The 20,055-nt window shown below is 44.1% G+C and overlaps 1 protein-coding gene across 1 annotated transcript in view; it reads right to left on the reverse strand.

Moving 5' to 3' along the window:
• Positions 1-20,055, reverse strand: part of SLC2A2 (solute carrier family 2 member 2) — a 75,545-nt gene that overhangs the window by 19,601 nt on the left and 35,889 nt on the right. Inside the window, exons 7-8 of the mRNA XM_030216915.1 lie at positions 15,385-15,572; positions 13,055-13,159 (exon numbers count right to left, since the gene is read on the reverse strand). Coding sequence (XP_030072775.1) covers positions 13,055-13,159; positions 15,385-15,572 — 293 coding nt within the window. The remainder of the gene's footprint in view (positions 1-13,054; positions 13,160-15,384; positions 15,573-20,055) is intronic.

Below are 20,055 nucleotides of genomic sequence, written 5' to 3' on the forward strand. Positions count from 1 at the left end.
AAAGCCGATTGGCACGTGACAAAGGGGCGATAAATTTGAAATCTCATTGGTTAACTGCCACAGGCAGAATAAGTGAAAGAAAGTTGTTAGAGTGTACACTGGAGTTGTTGTTGTCGTCATCGTCATCATGCAACTGTAAGACTTTAACACTGGCTGAACGAATAGAAGTTCTTAAAAAATTAGAAAACAAACAAAGTCAAGCATCTATTGCTAAAGAATATGGTGTCAATCCCAGTCAAAGTTCACATATCTTGAAGCAGAAAGATCAACTTCTGGAAGGCTGGCAAAACAATACAAATCCACACAGGAAACGTAAACGGGCGGGAAAAGCTGAGGAGGTACAAGATGCTCTTCTTCGGTGGTTTTCTCGAGGTAGGAGCAGACAGTTTCCTGTCAGTGGTCCACTGCTTATGGAGAAAGCTAATCAGCTAGCTGAAAGTCTTGGACTAACTGAATTCAAAGCCACTGTTGGATGGCTGGAAAGATGGAAGGAGAGGAACAACATAAAATTCAAGAAACAGCATGGTGAAAAACAAGACGCTGATGACTTTGGTGCTGAAAATTGGGTTGTTTCAGTTCTTTCTACCATCTTGAACAAGTTTGCACTTCATGACATTTTCAATGCTGACGAAAATGGTTTCTACTGGCGAGCAATTCCTGATGGAACACTTGCATTTAAACAAGCCAAAACTACAGGAAGTAAAATGTCGGAGGACCGACTGACGATCCTCCTTTGCTGCAATATGGATGGGAGTGAGAAGTTGGAACCACTCATCATTGGAAAGAGCAAACATCCCCGTTGCTTCAAGAATGTTAAGCGACTTCCTGTGTCATACGAGGCTAACCCAAATTCATGGATGACTGGAGAAATTTGGAAGCAGTGGCTAAAGAAGTTAGACACTAGAATGCGGGCACAAAAGCGTCAGATTTTGTTGCTTTGTGATAATTGTGCTGCACACAGTAATGATGTCAGGCTGTCTAATGTCAAGGTGGTCTTCCTGCCACCAAACACTACCTCTCTGATCCAACCTATGGATCAGGGCATAATAGCCAATTTCAAAAAACATTATCGGGCTCTTGTGCTACGTCGTCTGATGAGCGTTATGGATGACCAGACTGGAAAGGATAAACATGCTGTTGAACTGGCTCGTAATCTATCACTGTTGGATTCCCTACATATGCAGAAAGAAGCCTGGAATCATGTTACACAGGCAACCATTGTGAACTGCTACAAGTGGGCAAGCTTTGTTAAGGATGTGGAGAGGGACGAAACAGATGCAGCTGTTGTAAACGCGTCAGATGAACAGGCTATTGACATCCCAGCCTGTGTTACTAAAGAGGAGTTTCATCACTATGTAGCTGTTGATTACGATCTACATACAGCTGACGACAGCACTGATGTCCAGATATGTGCCTACATGCAGGCAATGGCTGATGATGAAACAGATGATGAAATGAGCAGCGATGCACATGGTGACGAAATTCAACAACCACCTGTCACTTTTGAAAGAGCACTGGAGAGTCTCAACACCATGCGGGCCTATCTGGAGGCCACTGGATGTCAGTACTATGACAGTTTTTACCATCTGGCAGACGTAGTCTATGGAACTCACAGACACAATAGTGTACAGAGGACTATAGCTGATTACTTCAAGTAAGCCTAACGTCAATTAATGGAGACTGTATACTGTACATGTAATAAACAGTACTGTACATATGTTTATCAGATGTCAAGCTTCTTTGGGTCACAACGGTTAAGTGCATGCTCCGGTTAACTGCATGTATTTCTTTGGTCGTAGACCCTTGCACTTAAGCAGATTGCACTGTATTTAAGCTCTGGAAATTATTTTCAATTACAGTCTTCATTAAACATACACTTTAGAATAGTAATGGTATTAGTTCAGTCAGTTTAAATATTAATGTTTTTTTTTTTACTCCAGAAGGAAATTTTTCTTTTAAATAACTTTCTTCTCCAGTTTATATCAAAAATCATACATCAATTTTCCAGTCTCTCCTTCAATAATTATACTGAGAGGAATTAAATACTGCATCTGCTCTCTTTCCCTTACCAGTCAGTCACACTTACTACGCAAGCAGGCAGTCTATGACTGACTCAAACACACACTGAAACTACCAATTTTGCTTTAACTTTTCCTTAGTTTTTCTTCCCAGATCACAATCATACTCACATAAAACCAATCATTTTGGCAATTCCTTCTCAACTGCCAAAATCAGCCCACTTACAATTTTAAAGTCTTCCTTGTTCTGGGTTCACTACAGCCACAAGGCACACAAACCCTGCCTCAGAAAAATATGGACCACTTTACAATAAAAACCGTCTTCCCCTAAAAACCCTAATCCCTACATATTCACACATATAAACACTCACCCCTACCTGGTACTCACCCTCTCATCCAAACCCCAGTACCAGCTTCAGCACTTCATACCTCCTTGTTCACGTGCATGTTCACATGTAGACATGAGTGCTCCCTGGCAGTGGCGTTCCGAGGGGCGCTGACACCCGGGGCAGATCGCCGATGCGCCCCGCCCTCGGGTGCAGTGCCCCCCCCCCCGGCGAAGGGACACCCCCCCACCCCGGAGAAAGAACCCCCCCGGGTGACGCCACTGGGGGGGGGGTGCCGCGAGCCGGTCAGCGTCATTGGTTTCCATGCTCCCTCTGCCCTGGAACAGGTTACTTCCTATTCCGGGGCAGAGGGAGCATGGAAACCAACAACGCTGACCGGCACGTGGCACACCCCCCAGCGGCGTGCACCCAGTGGCAGACCGCCCCCCACTGCCCCCTCCCTTGGTACGCCACTGCTCCCTGGGACACAATCTATATCCACGAGTTGACAGAGCCTTCCCCCATCAACCACCGCAATCATACCAGAGGCCACCTGCCATCTTGCCAGAGTCCACTTGGCCCTACACTGCCTCCCAAACCCTGAAGCAGCATCATGGCTACTTCTCAGGCACATATCACATCTGGAGGGCCACCTCTCAAATAGCTATGAACACTTCTGAGTTCAGCCCCAAGATCATCTATCTGCAGTCTCCAGTACCAGTTCTCAGTGCAGCTGCACCCATGGAGAACACTCCATGCCAGCACCACCTCCATTCCCACAACACCAGCAATTGGCAGAGTACCAGCACCAGCACTGGTCCAACCATGCCCAGGTAAACAGAAAGTTTAACCTGCGGTTACATTAGGTTTAAAAAAAAAAAACAAGACACCTTAAAGACAGGATGAGTCTGGAAGGGGAAGACATGACAGGCATTATACAATATTCAATAAGTAGTTCCATAACAAAAAAGGATCACAGAAGGGAAAGAGAAATTGATGTATTTGGGCCAATATTTAAACTCCACAGTTGGCATTTCTTTTAAATGTAGGCTGTGGAACAGTATTTAAAGATATTTCCAAATAATCATCACTGACCTAGGTTATCCAGACTGCTCCTGGACTGCTGTAATTGTTGGATTATTTGTAGTAAATAATTAGCAGATTTTAGTACACACAGCTTCAGCTTTAGAAATGTTAATTTCTTTCTTCATCTCTCTCTCATTCACCCCTGAATAATTCACTGCTGAGTCACTTTAAAGTTGAAGTAACAAAACATCTGTTTACTCACAGTTTGCAGTTTGATTATAATCAGACAGGCTTATATTTACATATTACTATACATTTGTCTTATCAGCTCCTTCCATGTGCTTAGATGGTAATGGATGCTCACACCACCATAGATCCTCTCAGGTTAGGAGAGATCATGAGCTCCATGTGCTCCATGTGCTGCATCTGCTGCATCTAACCCCCACAGGAAGTTGCATAGCTGTGTGACCTCTCTAAGTAATTCACATCAGAGGTCACAGAGTAATCACAGAGAAATAATAGGTGACAGGCAATGCATGTAAAATACAATTACATTCCAACAAACCCCTTCTCATGCATAACTGTCATGCAATTATTTATTCATACAAAGTCCAAGCTTTATACGCAGATTCACAAAATGTTCTCTGGGTAACGGTTTGGTCATAATGTCAGCTGTCATCTCACTGGTGTGACAATAGTGTAGACTGATGACCCCTTCTTTCGCCAACTCTCGCACGTTGTGGTATTTCGTTGCGATGTGCTTGGTGCGTGACTGAACCTTGTCATTCTGTGACAGTCGGATGCAGCTCTGATTATCTTCCATTATCTGGATTGGTCTCTTTTCAGCTATTCCGAAATCCAGCAAAAGTTTTTCAATCCACATCAGTTCTCTGCACGCTTCCGATACAGCCACATATTCAGCTTCTGTAGAAGACAGACTCACAATACTTTGTTTATGACTGGCCCATGAAATTTGTACATTTCCATACATAAACACATATCCACTTGTGGATTTATAATTAGAATGATCCCCTGCCCAATCTGAATCACAGTAACATATTAGTTTTGGATTACTATTGGCTGAAATCTTTAATTTACAATCAATGGTACCCTTTAAATACCTTACCATCCTTTTAACTGCAGTCCAATCTGATTTGGTAGGTGAGCTGACCCTTCTGCTCAAAATTCCTACTGCATTTGCTATATCAGCCCTGTATGTGGTAGCTAGATATAAAAGCTTACCTATGGCTGATCTATATTGGATGTTATCTGGTAAAGGTTCTCTTACTGTTTCATCCTTCAGAAAATCAGTGATCATGGGAGTGCTTACAACTTGGGCATCTTGCATACCTAAACTTTCAATAAGCTCATTTATTTTCTGCTTCTGGCTTAGAAGATAAGAACCATCATTTTGTTTCTCAATTTCTATACCAAGATAGTATGACACATTACCAAGTTCTTTTATCTCAACATTCTGGTTTAAACACTTTACAATGTCCTTGTACTCTTGCTCACTTTTGCTTGCAATGAGCAGATCATCAACAAAAGCTAAAATGTATGCATATTGTCCATTTGTGCACCTAGTGTACAAGCATTTATCTGCTTCACCTTGCTTAAATCCTAAATTTGTCAATATTTCATGCAATTTATCATTCCAACATTTTGCACTTTGCTTTAATCCATAAAGACCTTTGTTTAATTTACACACTAGCTGTCTTTGTTTTGTATTTATGAAACCTGTTGGTTGTTCCATGTACAAGTCTTCAGTTATATCTCCATGAAGAAATGCTGTTTTCACATCAATGTGTTTGACTTGCATGCCTTTTGAGACTGCAATGCTCAGAAGTGTTCTGATTGTCGTGTGTTTCACTACAGGTGCAAACACTTCATCAAAATCTTCTCCATATTTTTGAAGATATCCCTTTGCCACTAATCTGGCTTTATACCTTTCCACTTTTCCTTGTGCATTCCTTTTTAACTTGAATACCCATTTGCATCCTATAGCTTTCTTGCCAGGAGGTAATTTTGTAAGAATCCAAGTATTATTTTTATCCAATGCATCAATTTCTTCTTGTGCAGCTTTATGCCATTCAGCAGCTTCTTCTGCTGGCATTTTCTCAATCTCATCCCATGTTAAGGGCTCTTGAGCTTCTGCTGACTTTGTTAAGTAAGACAGTCTTGGGGGTGGAACACCTTTGTTTTCCCTGGATGAGCGTCTGACAACAGGTTGGTCTGACCTTTCTGCATCCTCTATATCTGAGAGTTCTTCTCCAATTGATTCCCCTTCTCCAACTGTACTGTCTTCTTCAATGATCCTTTCTGTGTCTGCTTCCTCTGCCTGTTCCTCGTTAGATACAGGTGAGTTGCTTTCAGACATCTGCCTTGGTATGGCATTTATATACACTGGCATGTCTATTATGGTTCTAGTTTCATATTCTGGATGATAAGGCTCATCTGGGATAATCCAGCCTTTATCAACCCTTTTGTTTTTATCAAAATATGTAACATGTCTTATGCCAACAATGCCAGTTTTCAGATTCAAAATTCTATATCCTTTGTGTCCTGGAGTATAGCCAACTAAAATGCCCCTTTCTGTTGTGGAATCCAGCTTATGCCTTCTTTGCTTTGGTACGTGAGCATATGCTGTACTTCCAAATGTTCTTATGTGTGACAGGTTTGGCTTCCTACCATGCCATGTCTCATGTGGTGTGCGCTCAGCGCCTTTAGTTGGCATTCTGTTTTGTAGGTACACTGCTGTGAGAATGGCTTCCCCCCATAGTCTTTTAGGGAGATTGCTATCTGACAGCATACATCTGGTCATTTCCACAAGTGACCTAAATTTTCTCTCTGCAACAGAATTTTGCTCTGGTGTATAAGCTACTGTTGTGATATGTTGAATGCCTTCTTGTTCTAGAAATGTGCGCATGCTTTGTGAAATGAACTCACCACCATTGTCGGTCTGAAGAACCTTTGGTTTTCTTTCAAATTTATTGCTCACCATGGCTACGTATTTCTTCAGCATGTCTGTGACTTGACTTTTCTCTTTCAGCAAATAGACCACACAGTATCTAGAGAAATCATCCAAGAATATTAGCACAAATCTGTTATTTCCCAATGATGGGATATTAAACGGTCCACATAAGTCACTGTGTATTAAGTCCAGTACTTTATTACTCCTATTTCCTGTGTATGCAGGAAATGAGGGTCTCATACCTTTTTGAGTAACACAGTCTATGCATTTCTCCATTTTACCAGCATCTGCACTTATCTGAATGCCTGTGGCTAGTTGCCTACTGTAAAGATCCTGGATCACCTTAAAATCACGATGTCCCAGGCGGCGGTGCCAGATTTCCAGACTACATTTACCATCATTCTTCCTTACTTGCGCCATATGTGAGGCTTCACCTGAAATGCTCAGTTTATAAACATCATTATGCATAAAAGCTTCAGCATACACTTCATCATTTTTAGAGATTGTGCACTTACTGTTTTCAAAATGAATCGCAAATCCCTTCTTATCTAATGTAGATACACTAAGCATATTACAAACTGCTTGGGGAATATACAAGACATCACTTACAGGAATTTCTTTAACTTCATTAGACACTTTGCATTTTAAGAATCCAATACCTTTTGCTTGGATCTTAGCAGTCCCTGCGTTTGCAGTTTTAAGAATACCTTCCTCTGGATTCATTTCCTGAAAGAAATCCTTACAATTGGTTAAATGGCATGTGCTCCCTGAATCCAAAATCCAAGTACTTTCATTTGAATTATTATTTACCATAGTCAAAGATTTTTCTGCCATTAGAAAGCCCTGGTGTTTATCTTTGTCCTTCATACATTTCCTGGTTTGAAAATTCTTTAGTTCCATTGGCTTAGGTGAGCTAGAGGGAGTGTTTTGTGTTTCCTTACACCATTTAGATACATGTCCCTCCTTTCCACATGAGTAGCAAATCAGCTTGCCCTTGGGTGGAGTTTTCCCATAGCTCCGCCTTCCTCTGTTCTTTGCCAAGAAATTTGTTTCATTTCTCTCTGACTTGCTTTGAGAACACATCTCCTCAGAATCATTTATTATGCATTCCTGCCTTAGTTTTGATGTTGCCTGTTCAAAAGATTGCCCTTCAATTGCCTCATTTACAGACCTAAAAACATCAAACTTCTTTGATAGTGAGGTAAAAAGAAATGCTCTTTTCAATGCATCACACATGGGAATTCCTGAAAGTTCTAGCTTTTGAAATGAAGACATAAGATGCATAATGTGATCATTACATTTACTTTTATCCCTTAATTTGGTTTCATTCAACTCTGCCAACCAAATTGGTTGCTGCTTTGCATATGTAGTTGCATACATAGTTCTCAGTTTATATAAAATGTCCTTTGGTGTATCTTTTCCCTCCACTAATATGGCTTGTTTCTCAGAGAGAGCTTCCAAAAGCATGCACTTCACATTATAGTTTGCATTGTCCCATTCAGCCATATTTTCATCTGTTCTGTCTTGGTCTAAGCATATATTTAATCTTTTTGCTCGAAGGAGACATATGAATCTTAGTTCCCATTGCTGATAATTAAACTCAGTTAATTTAGGCACCTTGAGAGAATAGAACAATGGTGAATTTCTTCCCTCAGCCATTTTCTTAGCCTTCTGTCTGCTGTGTGGGGGGGAGAGAGAGACAGACTGAATCTTTCCTTTAAAACTTAAGAGAAAAATGTGGCCTTTTTTTCTGCCTGGTAATATTTCTCTTCTTTTTCAATTCCTGGCCCTGGGCCCATAACCCTTTTGTTGGATTATTTGTAGTAAATAATTAGCAGATTTTAGTACACACAGCTTCAGCTTTAGAAATGTTAATTTCTTTCTTCATCTCTCTCTCATTCACCCCTGAATAATTCACTGCTGAGTCACTTTAAAGTTGAAGTAACAAAACATCTGTTTACTCACAGTTTGCAGTTTGATTATAATCAGACAGGCTTATATTTACATATTACTATACATTTGTCTTATCAGCTCCTTCCATGTGCTTAGATGGTAATGGATGCTCACACCACCATAGATCCTCTCAGGTTAGGAGAGATCATGAGCTCCATGTGCTCCATGTGCTGCATCTGCTGCATCTAACCCCCACAGGAAGTTGCATAGCTGTGTGACCTCTCTAAGTAATTCACATCAGAGGTCACAGAGTAATCACAGAGAAATAATAGGTGACAGGCAATGCATGTAAAATACAATTACATTCCAACAGTAATACTATCCAGAGAGTGCTGGGATGGGCTGTGATCATTTTCAGTGGCATTATCTGGACTGCACTGCTGGAAATTGTTGACAGGCCCCAGTCAGAGAGACTTATCCGGATAGCAGTATGAGGTTTCTGGCCTTAATCTAAAACCTGCCCGTTCCAGAGGGCAAAGCAGTCATCCTAAAGACAGCACACCTTGTAACTTCTAGACAAATCATCGTATAAGGTGGGACTTCACGAAGGGTAAGGGTCAAGGATTTGATATACTTCCTTTCTGTGGTACAGCCAAAGTGGTTTCCATATATTACGTACAGGTACTTTCTCTATCTGTAGTGGGCTCACAATCTAAGTTTTTGTGCCTGAGGCAATGGAGGGTTAAATGAATTGCCCAGGATCACAAGAAGCTCTAGGTTCCCAGCACACTGCATTAACAATGAGGCTACACCTCCATTCTAAGGCTTTGTTGAGAGGATCAGAGGGCATGTGTGGGAATGTGGAGGATAAACAGCCTGAATAAGAACCCTGGTAATCCAAAGTAGAAGATTTGAGTGGTATCAGAATTTTGAATGGATATTCATGCCAATGAACACAAAAGGTCCTTTGTTCTAGAAAGGATTGGAACTAGCTTAAACTGTTCTATGTATCCCAAGATTCAGAAAGTCTTTGTAGTAATAAGGGATGGTCCACCAGATCAAATACTGAAGACAAGTCTAAACAAAGTCAAATAAATCAATCAACGTCTGTTCAGTGCTTTGATTGGGTAAGAATCCCGACTGTCTAGAGTGTAATGCATTGGTTTTATCTAGAAAGTCCCCCCCCCCCCCCCCCCGTTTACTAAGCCATGCTAACGGCTGCCGTGCGCTAATGCCAATACAACCCATTCAATTTGAATGGGCTGTGTTGGCACTACTACACGGCAGTCACTAGTGTGGATTCGTAAACAGGGGGGTTTGTGAGTTGAAGGGAAAACAGCTTTCTCAGTCACTTTGGGTGGTTTGATATTGTGTGATAATCGACGGTGTTGTTCAGATCAGTCTTTAGATCCTTAAAGTGTAGACAAATGAAAGTCTACTCATCAAATATCAGACTTTTTTCTAGACAAGTGGTAACCATATTATAAAGAAATGGTAGCAAGGGATCAATACACTGCTTGACCCAAAGTGTTGGCAAAGGTTCAGTCACAGATGTAAATAGACTTCATACAGCTTATAATTTTCTTTATAGCCAGATGGCAGTGCTACTGTTATAAAAACTAATGGACTGAGTGCATGAATAAGATATGAATTCAGACTGATTGCCCCCACCTCTTCTACAGTATGTCAGTAAGTGGAGGTAGTCTCAAGTAGAACTGATTTTCCTTACAAAAGCTAATGCAAATTGTTCCGAGCTCAGTTCTGGTGTAGGTTGAAGGCAAATAGAGTGTTCTGGAACTGTGAGTCGTCTAACTATCTTAAACAGCCTTGAAAAGTGAAGATCATTCTAGAAACAAGAGAAATAACCTTCTTTTTTTTTTTTTACAACATTAACTGCAGTGTTATAGGTACTACGAAGGGTTTTATGATTTATGGTTTATTGACTTGTACTGCCTTTAGTTTAAACGTCAAGACAGTGGCGTTCCTAGGAGGGCTGAGACCTGGGGCGGATCGCCAATGCGCCCCGCCCCCGGGTGCAGTGCAACCCCCCCCCCCCGGTGAAAGGACACACCCCTGCGAAAGAACCCCCCGGGTGCACGCCGCTGGTGGGTGCCGCGCGCGCCTGTCCTTCGTTCGTTCCATGCTCCCTCTGCCCCGGAACAGAAGTAGCCTGTTCCGGGGCAGAGGGAGCATGGAACGAACGAAGGACAGGCACGCGCGGCACCCCCCTCAGCGGCGTGCACCCGGGGCAGACCGCACCCCCCCCCTAGGAACGCCACTGCGTCAAGACTGTTTACAATAAAAAGTAGGATATTACACAAGACCATAACAAAATCTTCAAATATGATACAGTTACAATCATCTGCTGAGAAGAGCCAGGGAATATAACCACATAAACAACACAAAACATATATTTTAAATACCACGCTAATGAATACCAGAGTATAGTAACTACAAATCCAGTAAGAGTCAAGAAGTGCAATGGATAAGCGTTTTATCAGGAATCAAAGCCTTGTTGTCAACAACCAGGCCTTGACTTCAGCCCTGAAAACAGAGTAGGTTATACCTACTCTTAGATTATTAGGAAGGGAGCTCCACAATATTGAGGCCTGAAACTAAGGAGGCCTCAAGTTCTATAACTGTGCACCTCATTTTAGGTGCCCAAATAATGTGAGCAGTGCACCTATTTTATAAGGACACTTATGTGTGTAAGTATTCTTTTTTTTTAAAATTTATTTATTTATATGATTTCAATAATACAAACAAACAATCATTTGTAAGGTAATACAGAGAAATTATATAAACGGAAAATACATCTAAATTAAAATGAAACATTTGTATTTACTCTTCCTCAGACCACCATATGTGTGTAAGTATTCTTATAGAATACTAGCATGTCGTCATCAGCACACCTAAATATCGACGCATACATTGATGTCAGGTCTATGGCTGGCGTAAATAGGTTCACTTCAATGCGACATTTACATGCTCAAATTACAGTACTCTGCACTTTATGTGCATAAATGTTGGCCCCACCCATGCCCCTCCCTGTGACCACCACCCTGACAATTGCACATTAAATCGTTTTAACATGTAATTACAGAGTAGCAGTTGGGTGTACTACTGCCATTTTTGTGCATAAGTGTAGATTTACATACATGAACGGCGGTATTCTATAAATTTAAATGTGCAACCAGTATTGGACACGTAGGCGTAAACAAATGGATAGAGTCTGGACAGAGCATGGGAAGATGCAACAAACAGCAAATCCGGCACAATAAATTTAAAATATCACCCGATGTGGTCCACGTTTCACCCACACAGGGGCTGCTTCAGGGGTACAGTAATAAAAATAACATAAACTCATATAAACAAACACAACATAATGCAGTACATAAATCATAAAACATACAAAGTGTGAGGGAACCAAATGGTAAAGTCATGTGCGCTCACAGTGTACAAGAAAACCTTTAACACTTAGGACTAGATTCTATATATCACGCCTAAAACTTTGGCAGTGAAATGAATTTCACCTAAGTGCATTCTATAAAGTATGTCTTAGTTTAGGTGTACTTTATAGAATAAGCCTACATTTCTGCATGGTTTATAGAATACGCTAAGCGCTGGTCCTCACAACTAAATTTAGACATGGAAAGTTATGCCAAGTAAAACCTGATGTAAATGCTGACACCTGAATTAGGCGCAGTCTGGGTGTATTCTATATCCACGTGCGTAGATTTTAGACATGTCCATGACCCACCCATTCCATGCCCATGGCCGCACCCCCTTTTCAACTATGCGACTTAGAATTAATGCACATATACTTAGACAGTTCTGCGCGTAAATTCTAATTAATGCCAATTGGTGTCAATAATTGCTTGTTAAATGGCAATCATCAGCACTGATTGCCTTTTTAACCAATTAGGCTATGTGCATTGTTATGGCATACACTTCGATTTCCGCATGGCAGGGTCACCGAGAGACTAGGCTGCCCCGCGTCCGCCCCCGCCGCTGCCGCCCCCCGTCGCTCCCCCTGCCACTGCAGTCCGCGGTCTCACCTGCCTGCCTCCACAGCTCCGGGCCCCCTGCATTCAAGGCGGCAGTTGCAGATCTCCTCTCTTCTGGCCTTTCCTCCCTTTGTCCCGCCCTCGTCTGATGTAACTTCTGGTTTCCGTGAGGGCGGGACACAGGGAGGGAAGGCCCGAAGGGAGGCGATCTGTGACTGCCGCTTCGAATGAAGGGGGCCTGGAGCCGAGGAGGCAGGCAGGTGAGACCGAGAACTGTAGCGCCGGCAGCCTGACCCCAGCACCGTGCCCCTCTTGGAGGCCTGGGGAATTTTGTCCCCCCTGCCCCCCCTCTCGGTGGCCCTGCCGCATGGAAATCTTGGCATGATATATAAGGGGGTCTTTTATAAGGCACACCAGCGTTTTTAGTGCGCGCTAAAAATAGGCACACTCTAAATGCTTGAGATGCGAATGTATTCCTATGGGCGTCTCTAGCGTTTAGCGTGCACCTATATTTAGTACAAGCTAAAAACGTTAGTGCGCCGTAGTAAAAGACCCCCCCTTTTGATTTTCCATTTGTATGGCTGTCAGTTTTGCTTTGACTGCAGCTCTTTTTTACTACCTCCACCCCCTAAAACTGCCACCCTAGGCAATGACCTAGTCTTGCCCAGTGCTAAGCCAGCCCTGTCTGTCTTTGGTGGTAGAAAACATTGTTCTACGTCAATGACATGGAATTCTATGATTTGTCATTGAATACAATCCCATCTGTGCAGAAGGAAACCAAACAATAGTTAAAATGGAAGCTGCGTTACTTACTGAGATTACAGTGAACACTGTGTTCACCACGCCCACTCCGATGGTTGCATAAACTGGTTGTCCAACTCCAGCTTTCTTAAAAATGTTCGTGGAGTAATAAAAGATCTGTAAGTGACAATGAATAATTAACTGGGGTACAGGAACCGGCTTTGTTTAGCATTTTATTTTCTGGTTCATTTTGTTCCGTGATTGAAATTCCAAAACTTTTTTTTAAAAGCATGCACACAGGATGGGACTAGACACAGAATAGAAATAGTGCTTTTGCAAACTCAGGCCCATTGGAGATGTATTTTCCAAGTTTTGAAGGGAAGCCTCCTTGAAGCTTACCCCAGTCATCCAATTCCAAGCGTTATGCTGGCTGCTCTGCGCATGCCAAATACGCCTCTGTGCCACCCAAAAGGAAGAAGCCGCGCAGCTCACCCCCTCCAGGGCCTGCTGCAGGAAGGCTCCGATGCGGCTCGATCGTAGCAGGAGAGTGCAGTTGAGGATGTCCATCCAAAAAGACGTCCTTTTTGGATGTCCTCCCCCCCCCCCCCCAATAATAAAAACGTCCTTTTTGGATGTGCTTCACTCAGCTGAGAGACCTTGAAGTCTTTGAGCCAATCACAACGCGCTTAGCTGAGTCCAGGTCTCTCAGCTGAGTGAAGGGCGTCCAAAAAGGATGTTTTTATTATTGCGGGGGGGAGGGGGGGGGAGAGAGGGGAGGATGTCCAAAAAGGATGTCTTTTTGGATGGACGTCCTCAACTTCACTCTCCTGCTACGATCGAGCCGCATCGGAGCCTTCCTGCAGCAGGCCATGGAGGGGCTGAGCTGCGCGGCCAGCCTCAAATGTCATACCCAGCTCCATGACAGCAGTACGCAGGTCCCTGGAGCAGTTTTAGTGGGTGCAGTGCACTTCAGGCAGGCGGACCCAGGCCCATCCCCCCTACCTATTACACTTGTGGTGGTAAATGTGAGCCCTCCAAAACCCACTGTACCCACATGTAGGTGCCCCCCTTCACCCATAAGGGCTATGGTAGTGGTGTACAGTAGTGAGTAGTGGATTTTGGGGGGCTCAGCACCCAAGGGAAGGGAGCTATGTACCTGGGAGCAATTAATGAAGTCCACTGCAGTGCCCCTTAGGGTGCCCGGTTGGTGTCCTGGCATGTGAGGGGGACCAGTGAACTACAAGTGCTGGCTCCTCCCATGACCAAAGAGCTTGGATTTGGCCGGTTTTGAGATGGCCGGCCTCGGTTTCCATTATCGACGAAAACCAATGCCGGCCATATCTGAGGGCGACCATCTCTAAGGTCGACCCAAATTTGGCCGATCCTGACCGTATTATCGAAACAAAAGATACTGCCCATCTTGTTTTGATAATACGGTCGGGAACACTTCTTTACGGGGCCGTCCATAGAGATGGGCGCCCCCGTTCGATTATGTCCCTCCACGTGACTTAGAATTTACGTGCCTCACATTATAGAATATGCTTAGACAGTTCTGCATGTAAATCTAATTAATGCCAATTTGTGTCAATAATTGCTTTTTAGGTGGCAATGATCAGCGCTTTTGACTATTGATCTGTATGTGTTGCATCCCCTTGAATTTGACTAACGAGTGTGACGCTTAAGTTTCTTTTACTGATGCATTTCCTTAGATATTTGCTTTCCATTATTCTTTGATGTAATGAAAAAAAAAAGGATTAAAAAACCCACTGAGTTTACAGATCTCAGCAATTCATTTTTGCATTGAAATGGAGCCTTTTTGTAATCTTTGTTAATACCAGGGGCGTATCTGGAATCCGGCGGTAGGGGGGGCCAGAGCCAGAGAGGGGGGGCACATTTTTGCCTCCCCCCCCCCCCCCGCCGCCGCCGCCGCCTCTCTCCACCCCCTCCCCGCCGTCAACCCTCCCCCGCTGCTTACTTTTGCTGGCGGGGTCCGACCCGCAATCTTCATATTTCGGCTTCCTCCGTGGCCATGTGCTTCCAGGAAGTAACGCTGCAGCGCTGATTCGTTGAATCTAGTTCGGCGTCTGACGTCAACGAATCAGCGCTGCAGCGTTACTTCCTGGAAGCACATGGCCACGGAGGAAGCCGAAATATGAAGATTGCGGGTCGGACCCCGCCAGCAAAAGTAAGCAGCGGGGGAGGGTTGACGGCGGGGAGGGGGGCCAGGGCGAAATCTGCGGGGGCCCAGGCCCCTGTGGCCCCACGCAGATACGCCCCTGGTTAATACTGCTTTTCATTCATCAGACAAATTGTTCAGCTTGCTATATGAAAGCTTTAAACAAGCAGCTGCAGAAATGTTATGGATCTTGAAATGAATTTGGGAGGGGGGGGGGGGAACTTACTGCATTGATTCCAGAAAACTGCTGAGAAATATGGAGGACCAGTGCAATTACGAGCGGCTGCCGGTAACTGATGGACTTCAGGAGCTGCAGAATGGAGACCTTCTTCTCACTTGCTGCCTCTTCTCTTTCTTTCTTCATCTCTGCAATGTCCTTGGAGGGATCAAATTCTCCTCTGAGCCTTCTCAAGCCTAGAAAGCAGGTTACAATACATGGTTAGCGCTCTTAATTACAGCCAGTGCGGACGTCTGTTCTTCCCATTTGTCTGACAGTGCAATAACGCTTGTTAGAAACTGGACAGACAGATGGGTGAAGACCAACCGTAGACCTGAAATTCAGTAGAACTGAAAAATGCTGCATGATGTATCTATATGCATTAGTTTTTGAGCACCTGATTTCAAAGTACGAATCACAGCAACTATAATTAATAGTAACCAGTCTGCAGTGTATTTTAGGTAAGGATTTAAAGAATGCCCTGGAAATGAGAAGCTTGATTCCAATGCAAACTCATTACTCCAAAAGAAATAAAAAGATATAATGGAACATTTTCAAGTAGGTTAGGCATTCAGATCCTAATTCCTTTTTGCAAATACATGCTTGCGGTTGCAACTCTAGGAGGCAACTTTTCAAAATGATTGGGGGTGCTAATCCCTATGGAAATGGCCTCTCCCTGGACACAGTCAAGACATTTTCTCAATATTGGGGGTGTTCAAGCACCCATAGAACTGGCTCCTATGCTTGCAACATATTAGACATACCTTATGATGTAACATAGTAACATAGTAGATGACAGCAGAAATAGACCTGCACGGTCCATCCAGTCTGCCCAACAAGATAACTCATATTTACTACTTTTTGTGTATACCCTACTTTGATTTGTACCTGTGCTCTTCAGGGCACAGACCGTATAAGTCTGCCCAGCACTATCCCCACCTCCCAACCACCAGCCCCGCCTCCCGATCTTGACTAAGCTCCTGAGGATCCATTTCCTTCAGCACAGGATTCCTTTATGCTTATCCCACGCATGTTTGAATTCTGTTACCGTTTTCATTTCCACCACCTCTCGCTGGTGGGCATTCCAAGCATCCACTACTCTCTCCGTGAAAAAATACTTCCTGACATTTTTCTTGAGTCTGCCCCCCTTCAATCTCATTTCATGTCCTCTCGTTCTACCATCTTCCCATCTCCGGAAAAGGTTCGTTTGCGGATTAATACCTTTCAAATATTTGAACGTCTGTATCATATCACCCCTGTTTCTCCTTTCCTCCAGAGTATACATGTTTAGTTCAGCAAGTCTCTCCTCATATGTCTTGTAACTGATTGATGTACGTGATGTGAACTGATTATGAACACACCTGAAAATTTCTCTATCATCTAAATCAGGGGTAGACAATTCTGGACCTCAAAAGCCCCAGGCAAGTCAGGTTTGCGCAGGATATCCACAATGAATACGCAGGAAATAGATTTGCATACCATGAAAATCTATCTCCTGCATATTCATTGTGCATATCCTGAAAATCCGATGACCTGCCTTGGGATCTCTCAAGGACTGGAATTGCCTACCCTGAGCTAAATGGAGGAGCTCTGGGAAAAAGGGCTGAACAGACACAAGTAAGTTGCCAAAAAGAAATTCTTTCGGATCCAGCAGTTTTCTCCTCTTTTGGGCTTCCAACGTATGCAGAACCAGTGCTGTGATTCAGATTCTGGGAGACGCGGAGGGGCATTTTCTATATGACGTCTAAATCTGATTGTGGACATTTTGCGAAAAATGTCCAAAACTCCAGTAGTGAACGTGGCCATTTAAAACCAGAAAAATGTGCAACTTTTTGTTTCAAAAAATGGCCATTTGCTAGATATTTTTGTGCTTAGTGCATCTAACAATGCTCAAGAATAAGCCATTGGGATCTGGGGGGGGGGGGGGGGCAGCATTCTTAGTAGATTGCCCACACAAACATCCCAGCAGAAGAGTGGGGCACCCTGTGGGTCACTGCAGTGGACTTCACATAAAAGGTTTTAAGTACATATCTCACCATTACCCCTTTATATTGTATGATGAGCCAGTGGCGTAGCCACAGGTGGGCCTGGGTGGGCCGGGGCCCACCCACTTAGGGCTCAGGCCCATCCAACAGTAGCACAGGGTAATGAAAACACTGCTCTCCACAATGCTGACACCTTCGCATGCTCAGTTTTCAGCGCATGCCTGCTGCAGACGACCAAGGTGGAGACTGGAGAGAAGCATTTTCCCACCAGCTAAGATATTTTTTTGCTGTGGGGGTGGGCAAGAGAACATTTGGTGCCCACCCACTTCTTGCCTAGGCCCACCCAAAATCTGCTGTCTGGCTACGCCCCTGTGATGAGCCCTCCAAAACCCATCAGAAATCTACGGTACCCAGCTGCACACCACTACAATAGATCTTATGCCGTAGGTTTTTGGTAGGGTTTTGGAGGGCCCCCACTTTCCTCCACAAGGGAACTAGTTAGAATTGGTTAGGGCCTGGGTCCCCCTCTCTACAGTGCACTGCATCAACCACTAGGCTACTCCAGGTACCTGCTTGTCGCTGTAATAGGACAGGACATAACATCCGAAGCCGTCATAGACACAGGTATGTACTGTTTCTTTCACAGCTTTGGGGGGTGGGAGGGGGTCAGTGACCACTGCGGGAGTAAGGGGGTATATACCTTGATTCCTCCAGTGGTCATTTGATCATTTAGGACCCTTTTGGTCACTTAGTCATAATTGAAACGTTTTAATTTGGCCCTAGACATTTTCATTTTGTACCATATTTGCAGAAAAACATCTATCTTTTGGAGCTCCGTTAATTTGCAACAATTTGGTTGGACCATGGACCAGGACTCTTTTACAGCCCTCAATCACGGATCCTAAGTTCAGCCACTAAGTGTCACCTTTGAGCAATGACAATAACCCTTCCACCTCCAGGAGCTGTCTCCACAGTATCTCCAGTGCCAGCTGATAAGGGAAAAGGAACACCCAACCCAATGCTGCATTACTCAATGCACATAGCAAACATATCCTCTCTAAACAATCTCCCCCCCCCCCCCCCCCAAGCCTCTAGGTTGACTGTTATATGGTCAACATTATTGAAATAATAAAGAATGAATGATACAGTTCATATTTGATCCGTATACTATTTGTCTGTTATGAATTTGGCTCTCAGTTATGGGAGCCCTGGCCCCTACTGATTAATAGATTTACAGGTTTGTTTACATGCACTTCATATGTTGTCCTGTGGCCACAGGCTGCCACTTGGCTTTTGTACTACAAAGAAAAGCCTCCAAAGTCTTGGTGACCCAGTGGTGTCTTAATTCACTTTTGCAGGGCTGCGAACCAGGGGCCTTCTGCATGGCAGTGTGCAACAGTGCCACTAGGCTGCTGAATTGGACCTTACAGTTTGAATGTCCTAATAAGTCAGACATGTAAAAAGCAAAGGAGGACCTTGGCATTGGGAACTACCGTGTTTCCCCGAAAATAGGACATCCTCCGAAAATAAAACCTAGTAGAGGTCTTGCTGCAATTTGAAAATATAAGGCCTCCCCCAAAAATAAGACCTAGCAGGGGAGGCCTTATTTTTCGTGGAAACATCGGGGTCAGCCCCCCACCCTCGATCGGCGGCTCCCCCCCTCGATCGGCGGCTCCCCCCGCCCTCAGTCGCTCCCAGAACTAACCTCTTAAACGCTTCCTTTCACCTTCGCACTCGCCGCAAGCAGAAGGGCAGGCCACTCCTTCCTTCCGTGTCCCGCCCTCGCCTGACGTTACGTTACGTCATGCGAGGGCGGGACACGGAAGGAAGGAGTGGCCTGCCCTGCTGCTTGCTGCGAGTGCGAAGATGAATGGTGAAAGGAAGCATTTAAGAGGTTAGTTCCGGGAGCGACTGAGGGCGGGGGGAGCCGGCGATCGAGGGGGGGGGAGCTGGCGATCTCGGTTTTGGGGGGGAGCTCAGGTGGGGGGGGGGGCGACCCGATGTTTCCCCAAAAAATAAGGCCTCCCCTGAAAATAAGACCTAGGGGGTCTTGGGGAGCAAAAATTAATATAAGACAGTGTCTTATTTTCGGGGAAACACGGTACTTTGTTTTTTTGCTATGCTCTCCTTATAAATAAATAACCAAGTACTTGGGGGTCCGGAACAATTGCGATCATTTCTGGATTAGAAGAAGATGGCTTTGGGAGCATTCTCCTTATGCCTCAAGTTTATTTATTTATTTGGTACATTTATACCCCGCATTATCCCACAAGAGCGGGCTCAATGTGGCTTACAAATTTACAAACAGGTAGAAATCAATGAGGAACGGGTTCAATAAAGTCAAAAGGAAGGGGAATGAACATGTGGATAAGATGGGGGATGAGGGAGACTTGGTTTAAGTATTGGCAGTGGGGTAAGCATTCTTGAATAAAAATGTCTTTAAGGATGACTTGAAGAGCTGGTGGTCCTCAATCCTGGAACATTCCAGGATTTCGGACTGTCGTACGAGAAGGTTGATGCAAAAAGTAATTTATATTTAACGTTCCTGCAACTAGGGTAGTGTAAATTGAGGTAGGATCGAGCCGCCACAGAAGCACTTCTAGAAGGTAGATGTATCAAATCCAGCATATAAGCAGGGGCTTCCCCATAGATTATCTTGTGGGTCAACGAACAGATTTTGCTCATAAGTATTATG

Source organism: Microcaecilia unicolor, chromosome 10 (assembly GCF_901765095.1).
Source record: "Microcaecilia unicolor chromosome 10, aMicUni1.1, whole genome shotgun sequence".
NCBI classification, from domain to species: Eukaryota; Metazoa; Chordata; class Amphibia; order Gymnophiona; family Siphonopidae; genus Microcaecilia; species Microcaecilia unicolor.